Source organism: Cavia porcellus, unplaced genomic scaffold (genome assembly GCF_034190915.1).
Source record: "Cavia porcellus strain 051 isolate PalLab524CR breed Dunkin Hartley unplaced genomic scaffold, mCavPor4.1 scaffold_9, whole genome shotgun sequence".
Classification (NCBI taxonomy): domain Eukaryota; kingdom Metazoa; phylum Chordata; class Mammalia; order Rodentia; family Caviidae; genus Cavia; species Cavia porcellus.
The window spans coordinates 76,096,484-76,123,982 of NW_026947492.1; the positions used below are offsets into that span (position 1 = coordinate 76,096,484).

At 46.8% G+C, this 27,499-nt stretch overlaps 2 protein-coding genes across 4 annotated transcripts in view; one reads left to right on the top strand and one right to left on the bottom strand.

Moving 5' to 3' along the window:
* Positions 1–20,295, top strand: part of Immp1l (inner mitochondrial membrane peptidase subunit 1) — a 78,189-nt gene extending 57,894 nt beyond the window's left edge. The window contains exons 6-7 of one of the 3 annotated variants that reach the window (XM_063256742.1): positions 12,639–12,746; positions 20,164–20,295. In XM_063256742.1, coding sequence (XP_063112812.1) covers positions 12,639–12,644 — 6 coding nt within the window. In that variant the 3' untranslated portion in view covers positions 12,645–12,746; positions 20,164–20,295. Of the gene's footprint in view, positions 1–12,638; positions 13,391–20,163 lie in introns of those variants that run through there. The other 2 variants (XM_063256740.1, XM_063256743.1) reach the window with 2 other exon arrangements.
* The window catches only part of Dnajc24 (DnaJ heat shock protein family (Hsp40) member C24), a 30,960-nt gene extending 7,405 nt beyond the window's left edge, over positions 1–23,555 (bottom strand). The window contains exons 1-3 of the mRNA XM_003464481.5: positions 23,410–23,555; positions 22,606–22,749; positions 3,851–3,989 (exon numbers count right to left, since the gene is read on the bottom strand). Of these exons, the coding sequence (XP_003464529.1) occupies positions 3,851–3,989; positions 22,606–22,713 (247 nt within the window). The 5' untranslated portion in view covers positions 22,714–22,749; positions 23,410–23,555. The remainder of the gene's footprint in view (positions 1–3,850; positions 3,990–22,605; positions 22,750–23,409) is intronic.
* Between the last annotated feature and the right edge of the window lie 3,944 nt (positions 23,556–27,499).

Genomic DNA, 27,499 nt, shown 5'->3' on the forward strand with positions numbered 1-27,499 from the left:
TCAGTGTTACCCTCACGGTCACTGTGAGAGGGCACATGGCAACAGAGGGCAGGCCTGGAGCTCTGCCTGAGCTCACACCCCTGCTAAGACGCGCCATGCTCCCGCCAGCGCCAGACACCAAAAGCAACCTGCTTGTTACCAGAGTCCTGGCCGCTCTTAAGCATCAAACACAGAACCAACGGTCAGGACTCTGATGCCTCCACAGTAGATCCTGTGGGCCAGGTCAGCAGTGAAGGCCAGGAGGCACAGGCAGAGGGCCCAGGGGTCACTCTGGGTCTGCAAGGGGACAGCACAAAAGCTGCTCACCCTGGGGCACAGCGTGGCCAGGGAGGTTGTCCAGAGCAGCTATGGAGGGAATTGGGGGGTGCGCTGAGGCCAGAATGGGGGCCCACCACACCCCCCAGGTCTCTAGGCTGAGGGCAAGGGGGTGATGACTGCAACCAGCCTGTCCTGCGTTCCCTCAGCCTGGCTCCCCGACTGTGTGCACTGGAGTTACACTGTCAGCTGGCCCACAGGTATCTACTGCGTCTGAAGCCCAATTTTTATTCCAAATCCATGAAAATGACCTTAAAACACAGTCACTACGAAAAGCTACCTGCGTTTACGTCAAAGTAAAATGGTGTGAGAAGAGTCACCCCCCTGACACGCAGGACGAGGCACGTTGCTCACACAGCTTTCTCTCTGCACTTCCCTCGCCCTCACATGCTAACCCAGTCCCCAACTGTCCGCACGGATTTTCTGCCTCGCTTCACATTCTTACTTCCCCCGAAAACAGTCAGCAAACCAAACAGACCTCCTGATGCTTATCTTCAAGTTTTTTACCTGAAGCAAATTTTTACAGCCAATTTTGAAATTCCTAAAAATCAAATGGAAATACTAATATGACCATAAAAGGAAGCCCTAATCTAACTAATCAAGGGTTTTGTAAGGGTCAGCTTTAGGACACAATTTACGTAATTGTCACCTGGCCTAAAGTCACCACTCTTCTCCATATTAACTACATTCAGAAGTATGTCATTTCCCCTTCCTATGGAGTTAATCGACTTTAAGACTCTTCCCAGGGAGGATTCTAATTATGGGCTTAAGTAGTGATACATTGACACAGTGGTGCTGGGTCTTTAAGTGTTGCCTTCTCTTGGCACAGGTTAAGCTCCTCATCCTCTGTGAGCAGGTACTCCCCAAGCACAGATGGGTTGGGTTCCACACCACACCACACCACACCACAGGGAAGACCTGTGGGTCAGCAAAGGCCACTCCCTCCTGCAGGTCCTCTAAGCCCCGGGACCAGTGTGTCGTGGGTGTTGCCGACAAATGGGGGTTCCAGCATCAGCAGGATGACTCAGCCTGTGGAGCCACCGAGAAATGCAGAGATCTGTGTCCACAAACCCCCGGGCCAGTCACCACCTGCGGTGCACCTGTGATGCATGCTGGAGCACGCTGAACACATGAGGAAACTCCCCGTGAGGTTCACAAAGGCACAAATGAACCCAGGGACACTGTGTGTGAAGGTGCTAAGACCCGAGCTTCCCACAGCGCACAGCCCACCCTGCGTAACTACACACTCTTTGGGGGCCTGGCAGCAGCCTTAGAAACAGCAGAGTAAATATGGCAAGGGGACTGATTCAGTTCACCAGTCAGCAGCGCCTTCCAAGTCCTGTTCTCCAAGAGCTGGTATCACACATCACCTCTTCCAGTTGCTTCTCTCTAACCTGACCAGCACTGCCCAAGAGAGAAAAAAATACATGTGTGCTTTAAAAATGCATATATATACATATATATATATATATATATATATATATATATATGTAGGCAACCTGGCCCGGAGTTTTACTCTCTGTTAGAAATAGCCATTTGAGTGTTTCTTCTGAGAAGAAAAGGAATGCGGATGTCAAGTGTTACTTGCAATCACTTCCAGATAATTTCATGGCTACGGGCAGTACTGGAGGGCTGTCTCAGAATGGGCTGAGGGTGCTGTGAGCCCGAACAAGGCTTCAGAGCAGCCAAGAAGTACCACCTGCCTCTGCCCGGTTCACCTGGACAGCCAGCTCCCCGCAGCTAGGAACACACATCCTTCACACCCTCTGAAAGGGACTCTCACAATGAGCCACCAGCATGCGCGAGTTCCCACGACAAAGCTGCCCTCCTCACGTCCGTTCCTGGGGTGACCCAGAAAGAGCGTGTGACTTGGTTACAGCCTCCCCTCCCAGAGCCCGCTGCTCACAGCCCTCGGCAAACCTGCACTGCTACAGGTGCGTTCCCTTCTACTTTGAGCAGCCGTTTATTTAAAATGAGTCACACATGCACACAAAATCAGTACCGTGTTCTACAGAACAACAGGAAAGAGGTTCACTGGGAGATCTCCGAAAGCTGCTCTGGTGAGGATGCCGTCAGCCCTGTGCTTCTGCTTCAGTGAGGTCAGTGAATGCAGAACCCCACTCGGGACCTGGCCAGAGAGGCCGTTTCCACGCCGGCGGTGAGGGCAGTACAGCAGCAGGAGGAGCTGCATTTCTGTGGCCCTCCATGTCTGAATGACTCAGCACCAACCCACCTGAAAACCTGCACAGTGACCTACCTTTCTGAAGTCCGGGCTGTTTCGTCACATCGTGAAGCACTTCGCACTACCTGGGGCACTACCTAGATTTCACTGATCTCATCAATGCCAGCGGTACATGCCTGCAATTCCAGCTACTACTTGAAAGGCAGAGGCAGGAGGATCGAATGTTTCAGGCCAACCTGGGCAACACAGTGAGACCCTGCCTCAAAATAAAACCGAAAAACGTTGGGGACATAAATCAGGTCTGGACCAACCCCCAGGAGAAAGGGAGGAAGACAGCTAGAAGCTGCTCGCTCAGAGGTCACGGGAAATCCTCAGCTCCAGGTCCTTCTTTGCACGTGCTGACTGCAGTGTCTCTTCCCCACTCCCCGGTCCACTCCACTCATCATCTCGGTAGAAAGCCATCTGATGGCCTGCGCTGCTCCCCATCTCTCTGCATGGCAGATCCTCGGCAGCGGGCATGGGCTAAGGAAGCACAGCAGGACGGTGGGGACACCCTATGCCCTGTCAGTGCGGTGGGGACAGTGTCACTGGAGATGGTGCCCTGGAGCCAGCACCTCTGCAAACAGCTCTGGGGGCAGTGGACCGGCTTCACACTTGCAGGGCCGTTGGGGCCACACTCTCGGGGACAGACGTCCTGGGCACCCAGCTTGTTTTAATTTTTTGTGAACCCAGTTTAAAAGAATACATCTCTAGAGTGGGCATTCTCAAAGGACACTGTCACTATGTTCTCATCCCAGAGGAGCAAACACCAAGCAAGGGGCTCTCTCCAAGCTGCAGCTGAGAATCAATGTGAACCCCATACAAGGGACCTTTGGCAGGGTCTTCAAATTTATGTAACAGGGTGCCAGCCTCTCCTGAGAAGTAAAGGGGCCTTAGCTGATTGGTGCTATGAACATGGCACAGCTAACACCAAAGCTGCAGGGCAAGGCGTCACAGCTGACAGAAGCCACACAGGGACTGTGCACGGCCCTGCACAGACCCCAGTGCTGCTCTGTGGTGATCAAATGGAAGCGTCACATTCGCACCCAGCTCCTGGGATGAAGGGGTCCTCCCCGCCTTCCCCCATAGGGAAACTCATGTGACACACCTAACCACATTCCTCCAGGCCTCCTCGCCTGCCTGACACCTGGAAGGGACTGCAGGTGGGCAGCCCTTTCCCGGTGGCTGCACCCAGGGCGGGGCTGAGCACCTAATGGCACTGAGACCCAGCAGCTCCTGTTCAGACTGCTGACCAGAGCTGACCAAGCCAAGCCAAAGGGCAGGCAGTCGCCGTGGAGGTCAGGCCCCACCTACCGTGCCACTGCAGGTCATACTCTTTCTTGGACTCTTCATTCCCCAGGATCTTCCAGGCCTGGTCCACCTCGATGAACCTCTGTCGGTGCTCCTCCAGTGTCTCTGCCGGCGCAGCACAGCTCTGCTTGTCGGGGTGATACTGCCAAGTGAGACCAGAGGGCCAGTGAGGGGTGACCGAGACTGCCAGGGCACGGGATCAACCCCGCAGGTCCACCCCACTGAACAATGAACGCACTCGAGTTCTTGCTCAGCCCCAAGACTATAAAATTACAAAGCCCCAAACACTTTGATTGCAACCTGGTTATTCTAAGCCAGATGTAACAGTTTACAAAACACAAAGAAGCCAGGAACCTATGGAAGAACTTTCTCATGTGAGATTTTTGTTGTTGTTCTTTTTGAAACAGGGCTTCACTATGCAGCTCAGGTTGCCCTTAAACTCACTTTGTAGCCCAGGCCAGCCTTGAACTCACAGCAATCCTCCTGCCTCGGCCTCTCGAATGCTGGGATTACAGGCAAGCGACACCATGCCCAATCTCATGTGAGATTTCTAACTCTAAGAATTTGTCAGTAATGTTTTCAACATGCAGCAATTTCTGTATGGTCCTTGGTGATGAGACTCAAACGTTCTGCACCAACTCAGGAAATCAACTGCTCCGCCAAACCAGCTCTGCTGGACACTTGCGCCCACCCTTCCACAACCCCGGCCTCTTCCCCGTTCACCACTGAGTACCCCTCCCCCTCATAGTTCTTCTGAAAGGCTCAGGAAGTTCCACAGTCAACAGGTGGGAACAGTTAAATTTAGAGATGTGCCACTGAAAACAGTCTGAGTGACAGCGGAGGCTGATTTTCTCACTCTCAAGTAAACAGGAACCTCGTAATGGTGTTTATCTAGAACTTTCCACCAGTGTTTAACGTTTTATCAAACAGTACACAGAACATATTTTAATGTGAAAAGTAAAGTTAGGAATTTCTTTGGAACGTGGAATAGTTTTTCTTTCTTCAAGTTTCTACAATAAAACATGCAAATAGCTGTATGCACATTTCAGGGATGCATCCCGATGCCTGCTCTCGGACTTGGTGATTCCACACACTGCTGCCTAAGCACCAGCAGGGCAGAGGCCTCTGGGAGTGCCACCTGTGCCGGCTTCTACTGTAGGCCTGGGGCCCAGATGAGGAAGTGCCACAAGAGGGGACAACCCAAGTCTTCAGGTGACAACAGGCTCCTACTCCTTCTTAGTAAGCAAGTGCTACCCAGCTGACACAAGGAACACGCTCCTGCCCCTTCTAAGGCACCTTCTAAGACTTTTCCACCCGAGCCAAAAGGGACCACAGACAGGCTCTGCGCTGCAAGGTATGCCTGCAGAAGTGCTGTGGCTCATGTTGTTGTTCCCCAGCATCCAAACCTTATCCAGAAATGCGAATACCAGGAGCTAAACCAATGGGTCCTGAGCCCAGGGGTTCCACCCCACCCCACCCCACACACACACCCAGGGACTGACCCTTGGCAGCAGGTGGGTCCCAGCCCTTTGCCTCACACCTGTTTATTCTTTGCCTTGGGACAGCAAAGCACCAGACACCAGCCTCATGATCTCAGACTTGCAGACTGGAACCGTGAGCCACTAAATTTGTTCGTATAAATTTCCAGTCTCCAGTATCCTATTCAAGTAGCACAAAGAAGACTAACATGGAAGCTGAGACCTAAAATCTTTTCAAAACATAAAACCAGCCCCGTGTTTCTATATCTAGCTGCTGTCTAGTCTTCCTGAGTGTGTTCCTGTCTCATATTGACTGTGTATCACTGCAGAAGGGAGAAAGTCAGCAACAGCAGCTCTTACAGCTCAGCAGAGAAAGCTGGACAATGCTTTTTACTCCCCTTTTGCCAGTGAGTCTTGGAATGGAATCCCACTCCAGGACTGTTCTGCCAAGCTCCAGCATGACCACTGCTGGATTCCCCTGCTCCGCAGTGGACTCACACTACAGACAGCTGGCAATGCCCAACAGCTTAAGGCGCTCAATGACAGCATGCTCAAAATCACAAGGAAGCGTCCTACCAGTTATTTTTATCAGGCCTTTTCGAGGGCCAAATTGCCACTATATTTTGAGGTACTATCACCAAAGATAATAAAATCTCATTTCTTTGGGCCTCTAACAAGCAAGTAAAATGGCGAGAGTAAAGCTGAAAGACTAAATGAATGATTCATCTGTAACCCTGATGACATCTGACAGCCAGAACGCCACCCCAACGTTTTTTCCCAGGAAGACTCATTTTTCATTCACCAAAGTATTAAATTAGGCTTACTAAACTATCTCAAGAAAATCAGTAATTCTTAACCTGTGATAATTTTATAAAACTCAGGAACCTTCTCCCCCCAAGCGTTTATGCATCCCTACTTTCTATCCTCCCAAATAAGGCAAAAAGGGGGGCAGGGGCAAGTTAATGGCCAATAAATTCCGTCAGCTGGCGGCCCTTCCCACACTGGCCTCTGAGTCTCCTTGGATGCACTCAACAGGAGCTAGAGAAAGTCCTAAAGACAGAGGTGCGCAGCCCCCAAGCAATAATGAGCAGCTGGGCACAGCCTGTCTTCTGGGCGTACTGGGCTTGGGAGGCCAGGGTGTGTCTAACTGAGGACGGATCGCATACACAGAGACCCTATGGAGGCTCCGAGGCAGCTTACGTCTGCTCTGTGGCCACAGAGGCCATCAGTACTAATTAGGCCATTTGTCTGCGCGCTCTTTTGTTATTAAGTGATCGCTCTGCCATATTAATGACACCAATGCAGGCGCTGACACCTCAATACGTAAGTGCTCCAGCTGACTGAGGGATCAGGTCCATGCCCACGGCAGAAGCAGTGGGGGTCCTCAGGGAGGGGGTGACTTTCCCACTGTAGGAGATAGACAAGAGAGAGGAAGGGAGGCACTGAAGAATGTGATAAATTCAACAACTATTCCATGTTCAAGATAAGGACCAAGTACGCATCTTAGGATACCAAGCAAACACACATATTCGGAGCTAATATTCGGGTATCCCAATTTGCAAAGCTGTGATTATGAAGCAGCTGCTCCCCAGCTGCTGCAGCAGGGCTGGGGAGCTGTCACTGGTAATTCCCTAGTGAACCTGAGGGCAGTGCAGACAGGCAGGTGACAGGGATGCACTGACTCGAGTGGCAGTGCCATTGGTTCTACAAGGTGTCCATCTGCTTAAAGGAAAGCATGTTACAAAAAGTTAGGTAAAGAGGCTCTACAACACGTGTCCTGTATACTGTAACACCGCGTCAAGATTACAAAAGTTGAAAAACAATTCAAAAGTTGAAAAACAATTCTACAGGTACACTTAAGCATGACACACTACTGCTACCTAATGCTTAGGAAATACTGCCTATAGAGGTAGTTAACAATTCATTTGTTTACCAAGCAATTGACAAAACATAGTATCTTCAATAAGGCGATTTAGACAAAATATTATCCACGTTAAGGCTAGCAACCCAAAAATGTATCCTTCAAAAAATACATTCCTACAACCTAGACACTGTGCCAGCCAGTGAAGCTGTGACGGCTCAAACAAGATGCTGCAGGGAGGAGCCCTCAACCCAAGGGGAAGAGCAGGCACTGTCACAGACCAGCCCAGAGCTCTTCCACTCCTGCAGCCGAGCAAGAGGAGCAAGAGGACTGGCTTCTCGGCGTGCAATGCAGCATCCACAGTGGAAGGGCAGCTTTCAAGGGGCAGGTCCACGGGTGATGCGAAAGTTCTATTTAATCAAATCTCCTCTTGAACTCTTAACATGCTCGTTAAGTACTGAAGCTTCATAAATCACACCTCTGGCATCATGATATGAGATTTGGTCTCTACCACCATTTCGTGGCATGAAGCTCCTAAAACCCTTGGAGTGTCTCGAGTTTGTCTTCTGTGTGCTAGTGAGATGACTAGTGTTGGGACCCCTGGACAGCTTCAGGATGGGGCTGTGCACCAGAGGACTAGACTGGCAGAACCAACATCCCCACCCTCTATGGGTGGGGCAGAGGCACTTAAGGCTGAGATGATCACACAGCCTGGCTGAACAGCAAAGGCTCCATCAAACATCCGAAAGACAAGGTTTGGAGAGCCCCAGGCCAGTGATCAAGAACCCTGCCACCTGCTGGGAGGGTGCTGTGCTCTAAGTCCATGGAAACAGAAGCTCCTGTATTACAGATCCTTCCAAATCTCATGCTATGATCTCTTCATCTGAATGTTTGTTTATATCCTTTAAAATGTCTCTTGCAACAAATGGGTCAGTGTACAGATTTCCTACATCCTGCCTCAAGCAAATTAATTTAAATTCGGGAGGGTCTGTGACAAAGCCCACCCAGAGCCAGTTCATCAGAGGCACAAGTCAAAATGTGAGGTCTGCAGTGACAGAGGCGGTGGTGGCAGTGCAGAGCTTTACCTGTGGGAGCTGACACTCCGCCCCACAGGTCAGCTCTAAATGGTCAGCTTTCCTCGTAGTAGGAATGCACCTGACATCTAAAATGTAAGGGAGGAAAGGTTCATTTTGGCTTCCAGTTTCTGAGGTCCAGTCTATGGCTGGCAGGTTGCAGAAACATCATGGCAGAAGGGCTCAGTGGGGCAAAGCTGCTCACTCTGTGGTGGCCTAGAAGCAAACACGGCAACAGTACAGTCATGGAGGGATCAAGGATGACATATGCTTCCAAGGTCACACCTCTGTGGCCCACCCATGCACACCCAGAAGCTTGCTTTACCAATTCCCTGGGCAGCCTCAAACCAATCAAGTTAACAACCCAGTTTAACTGTCACTTTCCACCCCTTGTCACCCAAATATGTCTCTGTAAGCCACATTTACCTCCAGTAAACACAACATCGTAATTTCACCTTATGGAACTGTATCATGCTCAACTGAAAACATACATACCCTTCCCCAACCCTCAGCAATTCCAGCATTGCCCAAAAGTCCGAAACTCTGTCTCAAAACAAAAAATAAAAATGGGCTGAGGATGTAGCTCAGCATGAAGGGACAGGGTTCAATCCCCAGTACCAAACACATACACAAAAAGACTCAAGAGTCCATGTGGCCTTGGAGACTCGGGGCAAACTCTTAATTGTGAACGCCTATAAATTTTTTAAAGGAAGATGCATATTTCCAATTTACAATGGCACAGGATTAGCACTGGCATTTCAAAAATGGAGGAAAAAGCAAGTTGAAAATAATCAGACCAAAGTAAGATCCAAGCAGAGCAGGGTCAAAAAAATTCCATAGCTCCACACTGGTGTCCAGGGCACAGGGTGATGAGCAGTGAGTTCCAGATGGAATGGGTAGCCCCTACCTCTATCACCTGCCAGCTGCTAACCACATGGCTTCTCTCTCGTGCTGGTTCTCCTCACTGTCTATGGCTTCCCTCAGCAGATTTTCCATGTTCCTGGCATCTTGGACTTCCAGGGATTGCTACTACATCCTTGGCTTCATTCCCTTAGCTCCAGATATCTCCCTCTCAGGGGCACATTGCCTGGCCCTCCAGGTTTTCTTCTGAAATCTGGGTAGAAGCCCCCATGACCCCATAACTCTTGCATTCTGCAGGCCTGAAAAACACAGTATCATGTGGAAGAAACCATGGTTTTTCTATCAGTCTAAGCAGTAGCCAGGCCCCCTTGGACTATGGCTACAGTGGCCACTGAGTGCTTAAATGGTTGCACATGTGAAATGAGTCTCAAAAGCCCATTCCCCGGAGAGTCCTTCTTGAGCAGCGGGCCTGGGGATTCTTTTCTAAACAAAAGGCTCACAGTTGCAACCTTATGCCTGCAAAGGCATGGTCTTGTTGATTCCCCAAAGCCTCTGAGATATCTTTCTCATTCCTAGTTCATATACATGGGTTCCTTTTAAGGATATTACTGTCCTTGGCCACTATTCCACCTGCAGCCACCAACTATATATGTGCTTCTTCCCTGGCCAAAATTTAATTTTTCAAGTCTTTCTGCTTTTTTTTTGTTCCCCAAACTCAGAATAAATCTGGCTAAAAGCAAACAGCATAACTACAGTGTGAATGCTAGGTTAATTTGAAATATACACCTCCAGATCAGTTAGTTCTCACCTGTTAATTCAGACTCATGTGAAATCTCAGGATACTGACAAAATGTAGATAACTATTTTGCCAGTCAATAAAATGTCTGGCCCCTACTCGAGTCCCTGTTCACCTCTGAAACATGAGCCTAGCTTTAACTGGCACCCTGTCTTCGGAGTTCTGAACAGAATTACCCACCAAGCTCTGCTTACGGCATTCTAAAGCTTCACTAGCCTGCACCTCCAAACCTTTCCAAACTCCTCCTCCAAACCAGTTCCAAAGGCTTATAAACCACATGGCCATGTATAGTGACAGCAACAACCCCTCTCCTCTGACAGCAACTTTCTGTCCTAGTCAGCTCTCCCACTGCTGTGGCACACTACCTGTTATGGTTTACATCTAGATGTCTCCCTGAAGCATCACTAGGGGATCTCTGGAAGGTCAACGGATACAGCATCACTATAGCAGCTGACTTGCTGTGAGGCCTAGATGTGACCCAGATGGCTGTCTTTCCCTTTCCACCTCCTCCCTTTACTCTCTTCTTCCTGTCTACCATGCTATGGGGCAGCTCTCTCCTGCCAAGTCCTCCTGCCATGCCACCCTGCCTTGAAGCCAGCTGATTACAGACTAAAACATGAGCCAAAATAGACTCATTCTTAATGTTTCCGGCATCAGGTATTTTGTCCCAGCAACACAGAAAGTAATTAAAACTACCTGACACAAACTTAAAGAAGGAAAGGCTGATTTTTGGCTCTTGGTTTTAGATATTTCAGCCCATGATCAACTGCTCTGAGGCAGAAACATCATGGAGGAAGTAGGTATGGTGAGGCAAACTGCTTGATTCATGCAGCCAGATGCAGAGTAGATAGAATGCACCAGATGAAGGGCCTATGACCAGAAGTAGTATGCTGGGCTATTCCTGCATGACACCACCAGAAGCACACTTTTACTATCCCACTGGACAGCATGTACGCCAATCACGCTGGCAGAGCAGCCTGTCACAGTGCCAGAGATGAAGTACAAGACATCCAAATGGTGCCCACTTGGAGACTGCCTGATGTGTGGGGAAAAATTCCTGCTAACTGGGCGTCACAAGTACTGTATGAGTAATAAGGAGGAAATGCATTTTGGTTTTTCCTATTTCAGTACAACCCTATCCAGCAATCTGCATATGTAAATATACAACATATATAGCATGTATGTAAATATACAACATATACAGCATGTATGTAAATATACAAATAGCCAAATTTTATCACTTTTAAATTTTTTCTGCTCAACATAATTAAATTTGTATGTCATTATGATAATAGTATTATATAACCCTTCCTGGACCTCTGTGTTTTATATATAATGTCTATGATTATAATGTATAGTACGGTAGCACACAGAAGAAACTGGCTACATGCTCTACATTCACCATTGTATTTATCTTTAGGAAACACGTGGAGAAGGCATTATCCCGAGCTTTACAAGTAAGAAACCGAGGCCAACAGAAGTTAACTCATTCTTCCTGAGTTACACAAATCAAAAACAGGGTGAAGAGACTCAAAGCCAGGACTCTTAATCACTGTGCCATACCAGCCACCCTTTCAGATCACATTTCGAGTCAATATACTGCACTTGTAATACTGATTATACCAGACACTATTATTTACACATGTGACTCTTTCTCTACCAGTGAAGTCTGCAATATCCATAGCATCGAGAACAGAGCCTAGAAATGTACCTGAGCCTCCAAACAAATTTTGAGTAAACTGATGAATGGATTGCAAAAGACACCCTCAAACTGTTTTAGCCCCATAAGCATCTAAATCCACACCTTTAACCAGCTTAAAAACTGTAATTCTCAAAGAAAGTATTTTGGATTATCTTAAGCAACTACAAGAATCCTGTGTACTTATAAATGCTGTAAGGTAAGGAGAAGGCACATCTTTCCCAGACACCACACACACTGCAGCAAAGATAATGCTCCACTGATAGTCAGCAATATCGGAAGAAAACAACTGAGGCATACATATGTTATATATAACAAATTATTACAGCTCAATAACAAATAATTGGAAAATAAGAGGAAAAACTAATCAAAACATAAATAACCTTCACAAGTCAGAGGGGATTAATGAGCTAAAATCCCTGATTTCCTGAAGGCAAACTGTAAAGGGTGCCCCACCTCAATGCATGGTTTTCCCTATGCAAATGACGGTTATCTTTAGCCTGACAGAACACACCCACTCACCGTGGCATCTCCCCATGGCAACAGCAGGACTCTCAGGCAACCTTCTTGGACACACACTATACATATGCTCTCAGCTTTTCTTTTCAAGAGTGTGAGGACATAAACTCATCTCTCTTTAAAAACCTTAATTAATAATTAAGCCCCATAATGGCCAAATAAATCAGCAAGATATTTTTAGAGCCTAAACAAATAGCAGAGAAATGTCAAGTGATAGAAAGCAGATCCGTGATTGCCTAAAGGAGGCTGGGAGCACAGAGTAACTGTGATGATCAAAGTGCTGTCCTTCAGTGCGATCACAGTCATACACTTCCAAGGTCCAACGGTGTGCCTTCTTGTACAAGTGAGGTGGTCAAAATGCATGGCAAATGGAGGAATGAAAAGGTGTTACAGTAGACGACACGTTACTAGGAATCTCCCTCAAAATCTTCCCCTTTGCTGCTAACACACTCATTTCATGGTCTGTGGCACTCTCTGAAGACACCTCTTCTGTGCCTTTACCAGGTGTGATGATAAAAGCACGGTGAATGCTGCTGCCGTGACACCAGGTTCTCAGCCCCGTACCCACCTGCTGTGGCACCACAAGACTTCCGGCTTTCCCCAGCAATCAAGGTACTCTTGATTTAGTTCCAGACATCAAAACCACAAGAGTGGATCTAAAGGCCATTCTGAGAGAGGATGCCAGAGCTGCCTCAGAAAACGGCAAGGGTGATGGGATAGTGTGTTTGAAACAAGGGGGAGGGCTTGGAGGATGATGAGTGGCAACATGTCTTTTACTATAAATTTTTAAAGTTAAACACATTTGTTTATCATACAGCATGTAAATTACAAACAAATGCATATACAGTTTCACATTTTATATAATTTACATACTTTGTACACACACCTGTACCATCCAGACACTCCTGGTTCAACTACTGAATTCCACTCCTGCAACTAGGTTGTTAAATGAATTGGTCACTAAATAAGGAACTGTATATAGTATGTACATTAGAATACTCAGAACAAAGAAATGGTCAAAAACTCTTGATGACTGCATTTATTTGTGTAACTCTCAGCTCCCTACTATACAGTACAATCAACAATTACAGTCCTGTGTCCACAAGGTACAGCATTCAGAAAGCCAGCAAGGTTCTCTACACAGCATGGCATGGAAGCCTGAGCAGCAGCGGGTCTTGGGTCCCTTCAGGGTGCCTCGGTGGTCATCCTTCAACAGGGAGGTCGTTAAACAAGGAGCGAGTGCACATAAGTCAATGCAGTTAATATTTATTATGGATAAATTAACCTCAATAAAGTTGGTTTCTTACAAATGTTTAGCAGTAAAGCAGCCAAGAGCAGTGTGGTGGTACACCCTTAGATCCTGGTACGGGGGGGGGGGGGGGGGATCTCAGCCAAGCAACTTGGCAACTCAGCAAGAACCTGTCCTGGTGAAATAGGAGAGACAGGCGCTGGGCTGGATCTCGGTGTGAAAAGAAACTGCAGGGAGATACTAATTCCTCTGGAAGGAAGACAAAATTCTCTTTTGGATTTTTTTTTTCTTGGATGTTTGCGTAAGCGAAAAAAATGTTACACCAGATCACAAGGAAATTCTAAATGTAAATGTATGTTAAAACAAAACAGTATTCCCATTTAAATTTTCATTTGGTGCTATTTGACACAATTTTGAAAGTAATCGAGTCTCTGGCTTCCACATGTCACCTGATCTGACAGCAGTGCTCATGCCCAGCCCGCCCACTTACCTAGGAGCCAGGAGTGTCACGTCCTATACTCACCCAGTCCCACACTCAGCCCCAGCCCAAGCTCCATCCCTCAGGGCTCTCAGCTCCCTGGCTGCTCTGAAGCTCCAGCCTCACACAGTACCAAGGCCCCACCTCCTCTCAGGTTTCCTATTAAGCAAGTCAGGGAATAATTACAAAGACATTTTAAGATTTCTTTCTTTTGCTTTCTGTAAAAGCAAATTGTGGGGTATTTATACCCACATTAAGCTTAAAAAGATTAGCAGTGATGAAACTTTTTAAGATTTTTTTTTTTTCTGAAAAATACAGTAAACTGAAGCAAGGAAAAAATTTCTCAAAAGGTGGGATTAGCTCAATGACAAGCTATGCTAAGAGAAAACAATCCATAAGCAGAGTCTACACCGCTACAGGGACAGAACACTGTGCGCCCTTGTTCTTCAGCTGATGTGGTGCACGAGTGTGAAGCACAGCTTAGCCAGGCATCATGATGCATGCCTGTGATCCAAGCTCCTCAGGGGGCAGAGGCAAGATGTTGGCCTGGCAACCTAGGGAGACCTGTCTCCAATTTAAAAGGGGAGGCAGCTCTGCGCTGCAGGCCTGACTGGCCAGCAGAGGTCCTGGTGCAGCCCCAGTCCTAGAAACACACACACACACACACACACACACACACACACACACACTTTAGTAGAAACTAGGGGGCTAACAGAGCATAAATTTCTCCAAGAAGACACACTTTTCAGGAACAGAGAGAAGCAAGCGTCACTATGTTTAATAAGCACAGCGTCACTAGCGTTTAATAAGCACAGCGCCACATGGACACATGTCAGCCTCTGGTGCACTTTCCACTCTCTTCTGCAAAACGCGCCTGGTCAGGGACCACATTCTTCCTGACCGCAGACCTAGTTCACCCCACGTTTGAACACTCAGCTGAGGACAGTAAGGAAAGCATGGCCGGGGCTGCCCAGCCCCCATTCCACAGGAGGAGATGCCCAAAGCCCAGAGTGACAGGCAGCATTAGTCAAGAAGCCAGCTGACCAGTCCTGATTTTACAGTGGGCAGTGTATATCTCCAGAGCTAGAAAGCTGCTCTGCTCAATCTTTCATCTTGTTCACTTGTTAACATAACTCTTGCTGAACCATGACACAGCCCTGTTAAAGAAATATGCACAGAGCACAGTGGCATCTCCTCACAGTGAGTACCATGTGGTGCATGGCAGCGCCCCATGCTTAGGCTGATGCAGGACACACACCAGAGACCAGGGCAGAAGCCTGGCTCCACAGCCTCAGGTGGCCAGAGGACAGGTATGCGGCTCACAGGGCCGGCTTGCACTTCACTACAGCACTGCCCAGTTATAAGGCGGCGGGCAGAGGTTCCAACTGTGGCCGGCTGAATTCCCAGTGTTCTCACACTATCTGCAGGATTTTTGCCCCACATTCTGTTAGCTCTCTTGCATGCATAGCCCAGTGCTGTATGGGCTGTGATACCTGTATGTCACGAGTTACATATACATAAACTGTGATAAATACAGTTTTATGGCAAAGACACAACTGTCTGTGTAAAAAACTGCTCCCTGTGTACCATCTAAAATTATATATAAATAATGGGTACCACACTTTAAGAACACACTTAAATAGACTACAGTTTATATATTTATGATTTATATAAAACAAAGTCTCATTGAAAAGATTAAAAACCTATTTTCAGCAATAGTCAAAATTAAAAGAATTTTTTGACTTAATCTGATTAAGCTATCTGCAAATTTTCTAAAGAGATTTGGCATTCACCTCAAATGATGTCATTACTGGAAATACAACCAAACAACTCAGGAAATGCTCCAGAGACCCAATGGTCTTCAACATGTTAATTCAGCAACACAATCAGGTGCGCTTAGCAATCAGTTACAGGCCTCAGGGTTTTAAGACGGAGGGAAGACCAACAAGAAAACAAAACCCTGCCCAGCCAAGACCCAGCGCACCCCCAAGAAAGATGCAATTCAGGTAGCTCTTCTTGGATTTATTCACAGAGCGGTACTTCTGTTTTGGGGTGCCCAGCTGTGCGGCTTTGCAGGACAGAGTAACAGCACAGGAAGTCGTCATACCACTCACCATTTCTAGGATTTTCTATTTAATGTGGCTTTCTTTTTTTTCTTTTTTGGTACAGGGATCGAACTCACAACCTTGTGCTTACCAGGGTAGTACTTAAGCCACTGAGCTAAATCCCCAGCCCTTAATGCAGCTTTCAAACCATGGATGACCATGGGTTAACTACAATCATGCAAAGCAAAACAATGACCTGGGGTGGGGGGGCTAACATAACCTCATCACTGCCACCACCAAGAGAAGGGACAGGGGACAGCCTTGGACATGTCTGCTTATCCAGGCGGTCCCTTCACTGAGCCTAGGCTCAGACGACGACACATTTAGACACCATTTTGCGTCCTAGTAGCAGCAGTGAATTCAAAGGACACAAAGACCATGCGCAGGTCTGTTAAAATGTCCTCCAACAGTGACAGCCAAACCGAGGCACTTAACTGACACCACTGCCAACGACCACCAGGCGACAGCCAGATGGCTCATCGTTGTCCTGGCTTGGCCACGCAGAGGGCTTCTCTGGGAGAAGTGGCCTGGAGGGATCCAGGGGTCAAATCTGTGAAGACGCAGTGGCAGACAGACACCATCAGCCTTGTGTGCAGGGTAAAACGGAGGACATGGAATGCTGTCCACTGTCTTCCCTACATCTGCCTCTTCACAGGACAAACCGCACCTTCACAACAGTGACTCTGAAGCCACTAAGAACTGAAGTGTTGTTTGGATCATGCTGAAGAAAAAAAGAAAAAAACCCCCAAATCTCAACCTTCAGTCAAACAGAAAGACACTTGCTCCAGGTCTGAAGCTGAATTAAGATGCGACATAACCGAGCATTTCCACTGCACCAAGCACCATGCTGGATGTTTTCTGTGTATAGCTAACCCACGACAGAAAAGATTTAATTCACTTGCCCGAGCTGGGCCAGCACGGAGCTCGCCTCCCAGGAACACAGACAAACCTGGCCTAGGTGACATGACAGGACTCTCCACCCTTCTCTGTATGCCAGGCGAAGCCAGGGGTGGTCAGCAGACATCCTACTGGAATCTGATCTTCTATGGAGCCCACATTGCTGCTGGCATCACAGCCAGCACCCTGCTGACAGGTCCTCGTGTGCTGCACTAGCATCTGCTGCGGGTCAGGTGGACTCATGCTCTCTGCACCCAGGTCTCGCACGTGCTAGGCGAGCACTCCATGCTGCACTAGGACCTTGCCCTTTCAAACCATATCTGATTAATATCTTCAGCTTAGAAGGGGTTGACTGGGATTCAGGCAATGCACTTGTAAATCAAGGAGCACCTGTATTCATCACACATGACTCACATCTGGAGACAGCCTAGCCCGGAAGTTACGGGGCTGGATCGGTCAGAGGCAGAATTCAAATCCAAGACCTTCGAGCCCCAGCTTATGCCCCACAAATGCTGTTTTTTCTGTCACTGCTGCAGGTACCCTGAAAATCACTTAAAAAAACCCAAGCGGCAGCTGCCACCTCACCTCACATATATGCAGAATGTGTCACAATTTCTTACAACTAATTAGCGTGTTTCCCACTCTGACTCAGTTTCCTCAATACGGAGTATGCTGGGGCTATTCTGTGCCTCACCACAGTTAATGGGCATGAATACACACAAAGCAATGAGAAGAAGATGTGCTATGCAGTGCCGGGGATCAGCTAAAAATTACTACTTATTAAAATGTCTTATTCCAGGCCAGGAATTTAGTTCAGTGGCATAAACACCTACCTGTTAACTGCGAGGTCATGAGTTCTATCCCTGGTACAAAAACAAAAATCTTATTCTTGCCACTTTTATCACAAAAAGGGTAGTTTTTTGTCTCTGAGAATTTCACTTCGTAGTCTAGACTGGCCTTGCACTCAGGATGTAGCCCTGGCTGGCTACAAAATTCATGGAGAGCCTCCTCCTTCCTCAGCCTCCCAAGGGCTGAGAGCACACACAGGCGCAAGTAAGCCTGGTGATGTTTGTTTGTTTGTGACAGGAACAGAAGATAGTTTGTAAGAGAGTCTCCATAAAATACCCAGGTAATTTATTGCCAAATATCTTACATCCTGTGTGACACACAGATGACAGCAAAACAGTAAAGAGTTAACTACGTTAACAAAAATAATAATGCTCACTACAAGACCAGTCATACCTTTCCAATTTTTGATTATTTCCAATTATTGAAAATATTCCCAGATTGTTTTGTACAAAACTTCTCTTAATGCCTAAGTACCTTTCCTGTAATCAAGATTGCTTTGCTTTGTAATGCAGTCAAAAGACTTTCTGAAAGAGCTGTTCTTACTCCCTTTCTTTCTGAGGTGGTAATTTTCCTGACTATTGTACAGGTACCCTTTCCATCTTCTTTTTCAGGACGTTAAAATGTATTACATAAGGAGCTCAATGCTAATCCATAGATAAGCGGTTACAATGAAGAAAAGACCCTCCAAATGCCTATGTGGGTATTAAGTGGTACTTTATACCCCTCCAGCATTAACAATGAGAGCACCCTGCACACTCCTGCCTCAAATTACATGAGTTTTCTTTAATAGTATGGGACATATTGTAACAGCATGTAATTTTCCAGCACTGTAATTCTTTTCCAATTGCAAGATACCTTAAAACATTATCAACATCAATGGGAAAAGACCCCCAATTTTCAATTTGAAAAGCTTTATGTTCAGTAAACAACAATGTGCACATGTATAACTGCAAAAAAAATATGAAACTATGTAACTGATTATTCTGGATTCCCAATTATTTTTAAAAGCAATGCACTATTATTCAAATGTTATCAGTGGAAAACTAATAAATTAGAAATTTGCAATATACAAATAGCAATGCCCCTTTAGGAAAGAAGGAAATACTGATTCAGCCACTTTAATTTAACATAGTAAATTATTTGGCAATAGGCTTAATGGACATGAAATACATACACTTAAAGCTAATTCTGCACTTTATAGTTGCATGTATCTTTTAAGCATTTTAAGTCTCCCAGTCAATAAGAGTTTTTCAGAATTAAGACCTTGAGTAAGCATTACATTTATAAAAACTGAAATAAGCAAACAGTATTTACTAAACTAACATGCATTGTAAACTCAACAGCCTACGATTTAGCAATATTTTATTCAACAACTATATTATGTGGAGGTGTTAAATTCAAAGTCTTATGAACTTGGAAAACTACGTAATAAATGCGTCTTTTTTATAAAATTAGATACAGAATGGTATTCAAATGTAAGTCTATGCGCCAACTGTTTTGTGACATTAATGAAAAAACACAAACTGAGAAAATATGCTAATTCAAATTTGGAAACAAAAAATACGAGATGTAGATGCCTGTTTCTATGGAAAAAGAAACTGATAAACACAATAAATTATACGGCCTGCCTTTGTAATTTTCTCCTTAAATCTATCAGAAACTCTCCTTATGGCACAAAATGAATAAGGAAGTTTCACTCCATAACCTGTATGTAAGCTTGAGCCCATCAAAAGTAAAGCAGAGAAAAGTAATTGTGTCTGACCTTGCATGATAAGTCGTAACTGTTCAAGAACATTCTATGGAAATCTAGAGTAAGGAAAAGTGTGCCTTTCAACAACACAAAGCCTTTCTGGGTGGCAATGACTCGGTAAAGTGAAGTCCATGGCAGAGGCGATGTGATCACGCCTAGGTTTTTCACGGCTGCTCACTGTGTCTTTGACAAACCAGGAAACTGTAGCAGGTCTCAGTCCCTTAGCTGCAAATGGCAGCCTAACACCCTGGCTCTACAGGCCTGTGAGCGCCAAAAGCCAGGGCTGAGGCCACAGCATGGGCAAACTGCAACTGTGTGAGCCACTGCGCACTCAGTCTCCACGTACTCCCTCCCCCGTCCCCGCCGGGCAGCGTGTGGCTCACAGTCACTGCTCCACACCACACCAGCACGAGGACGTAGCCAGAAAGGCCAGGATGCTCTGCAGCTACCGCTGGTGCCTGGCATCTGCCACCTTCCCTCAACAGCAGCTCTGTTCCTACTTCAGAGCAAAACGCAGCCACCAACACAAGCTCAGGGACTTCTGTACCAAACCACCGCCTGTCTCTCCCTCCCAGTGATGTGGATGCAGCCACTCCTTCAGCTCTCCAGGGACTGTGACCACCCCCAGAGCCAACATGCCAGGCTAGCCCAAGGCCACCACCTCCAGACACGCTAACTGTTCCCCATTCCTCAATTCGCAGCTCCCAACACACAGGGACCAGGAGCGGGTACCAGGAGGAAGGGGATGCAGCCCAGGGGCACTGAGACCGTTTCCAAATGGGTGAGGCAGAGGATGGATCACCATGCACCAGGTATGTGGCAAAGTGTACAGCGAAATAGGGGACTAGCACCCAGGGGAAGTGGAAACAGTGCAGGGCATCTATAAATGGCAAATTAATACACACACCGACACCTGTTCCCCCCTGAAATTTCACTGCGGTAACAAAAGAGTAATATTTTTTGAAAAGGGCAAAAAGCATAAATGACAAGAACAAATAGAAGAGAAAAAGCAGGTGAGAGACACCAAAATGTGAGGCGATGGAAATAAATGGTACCTGCTGGAGGTTGGGTCTGGAATGGCCCCTAAGTTCCAGGCTTAAAGGTTTGGTCCCCAGCCTGGGGGCACTGGATGGTGTGGGCCCTTGAAGAGGTGTGACCTAGCAGGAGGTCTTTAGGTCCTCCTCCAGGGACCAGGTTTCTTCCTCCACCTGGAGCTTTGGGTTCCACCCCAGTGAACTCTCACATCTCAGGCCCCAAAGCCAACAGATCTTGGGCTCAACTTCAGCACCACAGGGCCAAGCCAAACTCATCTTTACACATGCACAGAGAAGACACAGAAAGCACTCTATAAAACACAACCATGACAAATTATATCTTGTCAAAAACAAAAAGCTTCCACACGTCGAAAAACTCCATTAAACAAAAAACCTGGTAAGCTACAGACTAGAAAAAATACGCACAATACACACTAGAAAAAAAAATACATTTAGTTTAAAACAAAAACGATTCACAAAAGATTATACAAATAGACAATAATTACATCAAAAAGTACTCAACAGAGTCATCAGAGGAAAAAGATCAAAACCAAAAAGCAGAACCCTCCACCATGAGATGCAGGCAGGGTAGAACAATGCAGTGATTCCTAAGGAAAGGTGGTTGCCACGTCACAATGCACAGGTGACCCTCACAGCAGGGATTTCCAAGGCTCAGCTCTCTAGCTGAGAAAGCTCAGTCATCACAGAAGAGACTAATAGAAGCAAATGCTGTTAGGCAAATGGAGCCACTGGAACTCTACCACATCCCAAACTCAGACCTCAAATGGTTCGTCAGCTTCAGGATCTGACACTGCAGATGGCCCCTCACTGCCCAGCTAAGAGCCAGTCAGGCCTGCTGACCTGGGTGCCCAGACCTGGTTTTCTCCAGCCACATCTCCAAATTGAAGGACCAAGAGGACTTAACATTTGGAACATCTTTTGGAAAGCAGCACATGGTTTAAGATCCCTAGCACATTCCTGGCAGTAAGCGAGCTACCCTTTACCATGAACACAGTCTAGGCAAAACACCACAGGTGATTTCACTGTAGAGAAACCACTGATGCCATGTTGGTAATGGCTGTTTAGTAACCTCAGTTAATCTCAGGTTATTATAGACTCTGACTGGCTTAAGACCATCAACATATGGACTGAAAAAATGAATTTAGGTTCAGAGAGATATTATATATACTTATGAACTATTCCAGCTCATTAAAAAAAGGATGAATGCAGTGGAAAGTAGTGTAAAAAAGGAACTAAATCAGCACTATACAATAGAAATATAACCCAAAGCTAAACGCAGGCTAATGTTGAAAAAGGCAAAGAAGATGAAATAAAATGTGGTAATACATACAAATACATGTACATATATTCTGCATAGCCTATGCAAAACAGCTGAAATACTACCATTTTAACATGACATCAATGTAAAAGTTTTAGAATTTTTTTACACTTTGAACTGACTTCAAAACCCTAAGTGTATTTTACACTTAGAGCACATCTCTCCTTGGACAAGCATGGCTAAACACTGGGGAATCACATGCGGCCAGAGGCTACTGCCCAGCCAGGCCTGGCTGTCAGGCAGCTGCACTTTCGAGCATTTACATAGGTTATAGCCCTGTCGTTGGGTACCTTACACAGGAAGTCCACTATTCCCTTTGTGTCTTCCTAAGGACCTGAATACCATGTTGAGGAAAGCTGTCCAAGTTCTCAGGACAACAGAAGAGTCAGGGGAGTCAGCTTTCTCTATTGCCTGACTCACAGCTCATGGCCCTAAACACCAAGCTGGGCCGCATAGAGGGTTTTTGGTGTTTTGCTAAATTACTGAAACGATCAATTAAATAAATGACTACCTTCATTTCTAGTGATACAGTATTCTTTGAAATTTAAATTCCGGATCGTATTTAAAAACTTGTCTCACTGGTTGTGGTGGCGGTACACCTGTAATCCCAGCACTTGGGAGGCTGAGGCAGGAGGATCATAGCAAGTTCAAGACCAGCCTGGGCTACAAAGTGAGCTCAAGGCTAGCTTGAATTGCATAGCAAGACCCTGTCTCGAAAAGACAAAAAAAATTTTTTTTTCTCCCATGATTTAAAACATAAAAGGACTTACCATTAATATGAGTTTCTGGTACTTTTGTTTCAGGTCTGACACATCGGCGGACGGGTCTGCCCCCAGAACGCTGTACCAGTCTTTCTTTGGTATCTGTTCCAACGCCATCGTCCCTGGAGCCGGAGGTGGGTTTCCCCAGATCAGCTGTATAAAAGCGGAGTGACAATTTATTACTATCTGCATGAATCGGAAAAAACCGCAAGTATAGTCTTCTTAAGTTCTTTACTATCTAGCTGAAGAACTCATGATGAGAGTCCAAACTTGAAGCATGCATCTGTATTTCAAATGCTCTCAGCAACTCCACGGGAAAGGATACAATTCGGGAAAGGTGCTAGATGTTTCAAGACAAATGCCTCGCTCTTCAATTCACGACTAGACAGGAAGATGCCCGAATGTGGCCGTGAGCTCGGGGCGGTCAGCCCGTCGGAGGCACTCCTGATGCTGTTTCTCTCGGTCTGCGGGGCACAGCGAAGGCTTCACGGGGTGTGGCGGCACACTGACAGGACGTGTCTTCCTCCCTCTTTCTCATCCCTCCTCTCCCTCACCTTCCGGCCTCGGCCCCTTTGCCTTCTGCAGAAGATCCACCCTCCGCGTCCTGTACCGAGCTCTCATTTTGCCCTGACTTATTTAGAATTTGGGTCCAGTGGTACCCAGACGCTCACTACACTCCTGGGGAACCTGGCAGCTGCTCTCAACACGAGGGAAGACAAGCAGCCCAGTGAACCCCGCGGCAGCACGCGGCGCCTCCCGCGGGGCTCGAGCCAGGGCCTGGACCCAGAGACCTTGCCTGCGGCGCCCACTCACCCGGACAGCTGACCCCAGGGCCCCCGCCGCTCCCGCTCCTCCGACCGCCGCTCCGTTCAATGCAGCGTAACCGCGTCTGCCGCCCGCCACACTCTCGCTGGCGTGCGCTTCCGCCGGAAGTCCTGGCTGATGTCATCGCGTTGCCAGCCCGGCAGCCAAGGCACCGACCGGAAGCAACGCTCCTTCGGGCCGACGCGATCGCTATGGTAACCAGCCCAGGCTAACAAGGAGTGGGCAAGCTGTAAGTGCCGTGCTCTGGCCCCCCGCGAAACTGTCTCCGCCCCGCTTGTCCTCGGCGTGTACCTCACCACACTTCCTCCCACCTTCGCCAGGGCTGCCTCGACTTACCCTGCCTTGTGCTGCTCCCACCCCTTGGATTTGTAGCGTGGCGCGCGCGTGGGAAGGGGGTGGGAGCGGCGCTAGGAGAGCAGTGGATGTGGTAAAGTAAGTTCTTTGAGACGTTAGCAACCGACTAATTAAAAAAACAAACACTTTTCGTCTCTTTGGCGTTGGCTGTTTCGCTTTGCTTTACCTGCAGCCCAGCGAGTCAAGTAAGGAAGGTGTTGTCACCAACTTCCTAGACGACGAGGTGATCAACGATGAGGCCACAGAGCTAGGGGTGGCATCCGCAGAGTCCAGGCGCTGCACAGTCCCAGGCTCAGGAAAACGCAGTGGTGCCCCTCCTTGAGCCAGTGCGAGAACTCCCCCGGCGCACGCATGTTGTGGGGGTGCCATCCTGGGCCCTCCCCTTCTTTCCTTCTTTCCCTTCTGCTGGTTTACCCTGCTCTGTCTTCTTTGCATGGTACCTGGGGTCTGAGGCTTTGGCAGCGTGACACAAACTTCCCTTGGAGATGTTAGAATGCTTTCGATGTTGCAACGCTTACATTGACTTCCTTTCTCCTTCTTCTACCAAGTCTCAGTTTAAGAAGCATTCAAGAAAACTTGAGCTAGATAGGTAAAATATTCGAACATTGTCATGTAATGATGCTGTGAATTACAGAGTGATCCAAGCAGGACAAAAAATCTAAAAATTCGTTCACCACGAGATTTTTCATGTTTAAGGCAGACATGAGGAGCTTTATGCTGATGAGCAACAAACCTAGTTTTAATCCTAGATCCAGGGTAATGCATGGCTCTACAAAATACTGAAGCAATAGCATTAGGTATCCTGCTACCTTCGGCACAGTACTAGCAGAGCAGTGCTTCCCGGGCAGCCCTACCCCAATCAACGCCCTTTCCAGGACTCTATCCTTCCTTGGATAGAGACAGACACGCAAGTACTCCTGTCTGTCCAGCAAAACTGCTTTATTTTAATAATTCCATTAGATTTTGGATTATCTCTTTTATTATTTGGGTTTGAAAAGTAAGAAAGGTACTTTAACCTCCAGCAAATCCAAAATGTGTTGTCATTTCATCTCGATATATTTCACATTCCTAAAACATACCAACATTTTTAATCTCAGTGTCATTTTCAATCAAAGTAGTATTTCATTGATGTTGTCTGATATCTGGGTCTTTTAAAGAATATCCCTGGTTGTTTCTGTGATGTATTTTTATGTTTTGTTTCCTTGGATCAGTATCCAAACCAAGTGTATACGCTGAATTTAGTTATTCTGTCTCTTAAATAGTTTGGAAACTGCAGCAGCTCCTCTTCCTCACACACAACCTTGAGCTCTTTCTTGTGATTAGCTTATGTAAAACTAGATCCACTGTGTATAAGCTAAATCCATTTGTCTGTTTCTATTAGAATTAATACAATTTTTGCATGAATCCTTGTTCATTTATCTCTCATTTCATTTTTCTAGAGCAGCACTGTTGAATAGAAATATAATGTAGCCCACAAGTGCAAGCCACATGTGACTTTAAATATTTTGTTTAACTCAGTAGATACACAATCCTATCATTTCAAAATGTAATCCATTTAAAATTGGGTCTGGGGCATTTCATGTTGTTTTTTCCTCCCAAGTCGTCTAACGCTGTGATGTATTCCCCACATTGCCACATGTCAGGCTGGCTTGGGTGCAGAGCAGTGCCCATGTGGCATCTCAGACTGGCCTGGGTGCAGAGCGGTGCCCACGTGGAGTAGGGCCATGTGTACCACTGTGTCCTAGCTCTGGAGCCTGTTGTTTGCCTTCCCAGTGTGATCCTCAGCCTTCCAACCTGATCTCCTGTTGCCTACATAAAGGACAAGTGTGAACAGCTGGATACTTGTAGGCACTTCAGCTGTCATTTTGTTTCGTGCTTCCCCTTTCTGTAACACTTCACTCTTCTCTTCCTCCTATAGTTTCATCCCTCTTTTAAAGGCTGTATCTTCCACCAAGCCTTTTAGGAGGACCCAGGCCTTGAAAATTACTTCCTCAGGTTTCTTACAAGTCCTGTATGCACTCATGTGCATCCATCCCATCCACAGTGTACCGTTTGAAGTGCGTGTTCCTTCATCTTTCCAAGAGCTGAAACATCTGAGAAACAGCATCTGCCGTCTCGCCTCGTTCTGTGGATTTTTACCGCTGGTGCTGCATCTTCTTGATTTGCATCATCAGGATCTAACATGGGCAAGATAGGTATACATTAAATGTTTGATTCCAATGCAACTAACAAAATACTATAAACACAGCAGCATAGATCAGAGGTTTAAAACCATTGGTTATAATACTAGCAAAAAATCATGGTTATCCAATCTATTAGTTTAGTACTAGCCTGCCCCTACACTAACTCCAGCAGACAATAGTAAGATCTTCATCTCATATCATACTAGTAAACTGCCTCTCATTGATGGATGATACTTACAATATGTGCAGTTGTATTCACCAGATTTCTGTCACTGCAGTGAAATGCCTGAGATCAATAACTCATAAAGAGTAGAGATTTAGGGCTGGGGATTTAGCTCAGCGGCATAAGCGCCTGCCGTGCAAGCAGGCAGTCGTGAGTTCGATCCCTAGTACCGATAGAAAGGAAAAAGACAAAAAAAAAAAAAAGAGTAGAGATTTACTTGACTCACAGTTTGGGAGGGTAAGGTTCCTGTTGGGGGAGTCAACAGTAGTGGTAGAAAGCGTGGGGGAGCCACAGCACATTTATCGTGGCCAGGAAGCAAAGTAGGAAGGAGCAAGAGATCAGGTTCTATAGTCCAGCAAACTGTGGGTCTCCCACCGAGCCTCAGCTCTTGAAGGTTCCCCCTTGAAAGATGCCACCCTGCAATGAGTCTTGAGCACAGGAGGTTTGGGGGGACACTTATCTAATATAGCTTCAGTGTGCTTGTGCTGAGTATTTCCACTCTTGGTATTATATTCACTTCTCCCCTCCTAGCAGCTCCACCACCAGCTCTTCTTTAACTTGCTTGATCTTTTTCTATATTTTTAGGATTTTCACAGTGATCAACTAAGCTCTATTTATTTTTGGTTACTGCAAGGTGCTGTAGTGATGTTCTGAAATTAGAGGCTTGCCCGGAGGACAATTTAAACCCATGGGGAAGACAGAATAACCACCAGGAATCAGCTCATGCTGAAGTAAAACACGATGGCCCTGTACCTTTGCCATATGTCCATCTCCTTACCTGACCAGACATTTCTTGAATATACACAGGAGAAACAAGCCAGAGTTAGTCATGGCCCTCTCAGAACTTAGCATTGGGCTGTAGGCAAGTGTTTAACAGGGAACTGACAAAATGGTAAGTGCTGAGCACGAGGAAGCACCAAGTGCTGTGGCCTCCATCACTTCCAGGCATTCACAGGTTTCAAGAAAGCCAATCCAGGAATTACGGAGCTGTCAAGTCACGTTCTGGACATAGGAAGAGATGAACAACTCCATTTGGAAACGCTTCCTTACTTCTGTTTTTGGCAGATTATCACACACCATACACAGTATTGAGAATCAGCTCTGACTTCAGTAGCCACAGTGTGGATCTGGAATGTGCCCAAGGCCTGCATGTTAGCGGCCTGGCTCCAGCCGCGGGGCTTCTCAAGAGGTGGTGTATGTCTAGGGTGGGACCTAAAGTATGGGGAGAAGGCTGGTCACCCAAAGGTTTCCCGCTGGAAACCTGGGCCCTTGCTGTCTCTGTTGCCTCCCTGTCTAAGGGAGGGAAGTAGTGTCCTTT